At 38.7% G+C, this 4,050-nt stretch overlaps 1 protein-coding gene across 2 annotated transcripts in view; it reads left to right on the forward strand.

Annotated features, from left to right (window-relative positions):
• Window positions 1–852: 852 nt before the first annotated feature.
• LOC104494249 (cytochrome b5 reductase 4) overlaps window positions 853–4,050 on the forward strand; it is a 32,293-nt gene continuing 29,095 nt past the window's right edge. For both annotated transcript variants that reach the window (XM_010137057.1, XM_010137058.1), the window contains exons 1-2: window positions 853–1,003; window positions 3,856–3,956. In XM_010137057.1, the coding sequence (XP_010135359.1) occupies window positions 877–1,003; window positions 3,856–3,956 (228 nt within the window). In that variant the 5' untranslated portion in view covers window positions 853–876. The remainder of the gene's footprint in view (window positions 1,004–3,855; window positions 3,957–4,050) is intronic.

A 4,050-nucleotide genomic window follows, 5' to 3' on the forward strand; every position in this document is an offset into this window, starting at 1 on the left:
TGCTCTGCCTCCCAGGCCACCTCGGGGTTCCTCTTGTGCAAAGACGGAACCTTCCATCTTGCAGTTAGTGCACACAGCTTATGCTTTGCTTATTGAGTCTTCATGTTCGGAGTGGCTTTGGGAGGCTTAATGTTTGCAGACCTCACTTGGAAAGTGTGAGGTCCGGACTTAGACTAGACTAAAGTAGCATCAAGTGATGTGGGTCTGTGTGCTCTTTAGTTTTCTTGCCTCTGTTTTCCTTCCATGATTCTTTAGTCCTGCTCCCTGCTGTTAAGAGTTTGGATCAAAGTGGTTCCCAGTCTGTGGTGCTGTTGAAAAGGAAGGTGCTAGACACCCTGAAGATCTTGGTCTGCTTTTTAGGGCAGGGCATGGCTAAATATCCCTGATAAATCTAGAATACTCCAGTCTCAGCATTCCCTGGGTGTGATTTCCAGTTGCTGTAGGGTTTGTGGAAAGTCTTTATGAATGCCGTAAAGGTGAACTTTCCTACCTGGCTATGATTTTCAAATCTCTCTTCTTTGTTGCTCATAGGTTTCCAGACCATATCTCAAAAGTTGCCAATAAAAACTTTTTACCACCACGGGAGGACTTGGTATCTGCAGTTTGCTTTGGGAAGAGTAATCTAAATGCTTGTTGACGTTCAATAATTCCCTTGTCTGGGTTATTATATAGGATGCTTTTTTAAGCACCCTTAACTGCTAAGTAGGGCTTCCAAATATCAGTGAAGAATATGGGTTGTGTTATATATTGTTTTGTCTGAGCCCTCCTTAGGGAGCTTAGAAAACTGTGCTGAATGGCTCTTTCTTCCTTTAGAGTTTAAATAATGTTCGTACATTTGGTATTTTTCAGGTACCTTTAAAACCAGGAAGGAGTCTCATGGATTGGATTCGACTAACTAAAAGTGGGAAGGACTTGACTGGTTTAAAAGGGAGGCTCTCTGAAGTGACTGAGGATGAGCTTGCTAAACACAACAAAAAGGAGGACTGTTGGATATGTATAAGAGGTTGGTTGCCATGACGTTGCTTCTCTGTTATTTGCCTAGCTTCTCTCTTCTGTACTTAAAGAAGAAGCAACAAAAACCAAACGACAACAACAAAAGCCACACCTCAAAACAAACTACGTGCCTTCTGTGTGTAGGCCAGGTGTAATCTTGGCATAATTGGACACAACTTGGTTCAAGTTAGAGATTTGTGTCACAAAGATTTTCTTTGCTTTCAAGCCTTTCTTAAGTCTTTCAAGTGGTCATATTTTACTCCTGTTTTTTATCTGTATGTGAAAATAATAAAACACAAGGTGGTAGATGATGCTTCAAATTATAAGGGCTTAGCAAGAGTAAGGCACTGAAAATGCTAACACATACTTGCACTCCTCGGTGTTGTTATTATCCTTAGCAGTGGACTATTTTTAGTGATTGCCTTAAAGCATCCAGAGACATGTAAATAATAAAAATGTTATTTAAACCTGTAGAATGGTCTTTGGGAAATAAATATGCAAAGCCATATATTACCTTGTAAAACTTAGTAAGGCAAATGACAGTTGCTACATAGCAATTGTAATCCTTATCTAGAGTAACAAATACATGTGGTAACTAAGCCATTCTATTTATGGTATTATTTTTATGAAAATTTAGCTCAAAAGTTGGTAGTATCAGATATTGTAAGTTAACAATGTGTGAAATGTGGTTTGGAGCAATAGCCATGGCTAGAAGAGTATTTTCAGTGCTGAAAATGAAGTTCCTACTTGTCTTTCAGAAGGGAGTAAAATACTTGCTCTCCAGTTTAATCATTTAGAGGCTAAAATACATTAAAATCACCTTAAATTTGTTATAGTAGCACTTCTATGAAGATGAACTTAAAAAGATCAGAGTAGCTAATACGACATTTCTCTAGGAAGAGTGCTTCATTTAATGGTGTCTTTGGTCTGATAAGGAACAGCACTGGTGTTTTGCTGGAGTTCAGAGATGACATTATGCCAGAGAAAGTTAAGAATTTCTCTGTGAGGGCGACTGTTGTTACTGGGTGTTAAAGGGGATGAGAGTAGAAATAAGGGTAAAATGTCATTCTATTCTGGCTTTTGAACAAAATAATAGGGTTGTTAATGCTTTGTATGCCGCTTTTGCACACGCTAGCAAAACCATAGTGGGAGGAGGGCTAAAGAAAGCATATTTATTGTGGAGGTCTGTCCTTTTTTCTCTGTCAGAAAGGGATATCTACTGCTGCAGACAGGATCACTGATTAAAAAGGCTCTGTTTTGTTTTTAATCTTATTCCCTCTTGACTGCATCTCTGAGCTTGATTTTTACAAGAACTCCATCATGCTGTTTCTGTTCCATCTTTACGTTTTTTCATCTCTGCCTTTTCTTTGTTCTCAGACTACTAATGAAAAACCCAGCATAACTGAGAATCCTGGTAGATTAACCATAGACCTCATATGTGGACAGGCAGTAAAATAACACTAGTGTGGAACAGCTAAATGAGTCTCTACCTTGGTTGTTAGTCTATAGCGTCTCTGTGAGAAAGAGCAGAAATGATAAGAGGAGTAGAAGAACAAGAGCTAAATTTGCTCAAAACCCAGTATGATCATCATCAAAGAAAACTGTCATATAGGCCAAAAATTTATATATGAAGTGGGATGTCAGGAGAGTTAGAAAAAGCCTGAAGTGAATATAAATGATACTTCTTTTGCTTCTGCAAGTTTAATGGTAATTTGAACATTTGACTAATATTCAGAGGGTCCTAACTATGTTGATACTTTCATTGCATGCAGTAATCAGTGCTGCACACAAGATGGCATAGTGAATACACCGGTCAGAAGACTGGGTCAGCAAAATATGCAGAGATCCTTCTTTGTTGTCTGGGATGGTTGTTCTTACCAGCTAGGTTTGTCCCAAGTGTGTCTCTCCACCAGCCCAGTGCTAGATGCCTACCTCTTCTTCTGAAGTAATTAACGTACACTTCTTAACATTTTGAAAGCTTATTATGAAAGCCTTGGCACAGTTCTGCTTCTAGTAGCTTCCTGTTTTGAATACAACTTTATATATGTTATATATCTTTAAATATTCTGCTAGGAAGGCCTGCAGTAGTCCTGTTAACAGGGATATGTCTGTAGTTAAATCTGCTCATAGCTGCATTCTCCAGGCTGTAATTACTCTGGTTGCATAGCAACAATAATTAGGTTTCATCATTTCAGGCCTGTGAAGAAGAATTGCTTTATCTCTCTGGAAATCCTAAGAGTAGTACTTGTGTAGAAAGAATGCTGAGCCCTTTTACTGGGACAAATTTGATACCAGGGTTGTAAGCCTTTAAAGAGTATAGGCTATATTAAGGTTTTTTTTTGTATTGCTGAATCTGAAGAGTAGAAGTTTTGTTGCTGATGGTAGCAGTTTTTCCTTAAGGCAGACAGCTCATTCCCATAGACATTTTATTCCATAGGTGGTGGATGGTAGAGAAACAACTATGACAGCACTTCAGAGGTAATTTAATTGGAAGGGAGAGTGAGAACAATTCTGTGCGCTAACTGGGTCAATTTTATGTCTCTGTTTAAACCAAACTCTGGTTCCTTTACCCCCTAGCTAAGATAGATCATATTCAACTTCTAGGGTTAAACAGTCATTCACTGAGACAAATGGTATGGCAGTGTAGGATTGGCCTTTCTATGTGATGATACGTCTTATGCTCTATATGATTGCGGAACTTACGTTTCTGTTTTTGGAAAGTTGTACTGTTTGTGCTGGTCAGATCCACTGTTTGCCATTACAGTGTTTAGTATGTACTAACCTTTTGTCTGCTTTGGAGATGGGAGTGGCTGCAGTAGTTGTAAAAATGCTGCTCATGTTTTTATATTCCACTTTCTGCAGGATTTGTTTATAATGTCACACCATACATGGAATATCATCCTGGTGGCGAGGATGAATTGATGAAAGCAGCAGGAACTGATGGTACAGATCTCTTTGATCAGGTAAGAACAACTGACAGTGAATGACACTTGCTCACTGAAAGGTATTTTGAGGAATGAATGTGTTCTTAATTTTAGGGCATTCTAGTGGAAAGAG

The sequence above is a fragment of the Buceros rhinoceros genome, unplaced genomic scaffold, assembly GCF_000710305.1.
Source record: "Buceros rhinoceros silvestris isolate BGI_N320 unplaced genomic scaffold, ASM71030v1 scaffold3225, whole genome shotgun sequence".
Classification (NCBI taxonomy): Eukaryota; Metazoa; Chordata; class Aves; order Bucerotiformes; family Bucerotidae; genus Buceros; species Buceros rhinoceros.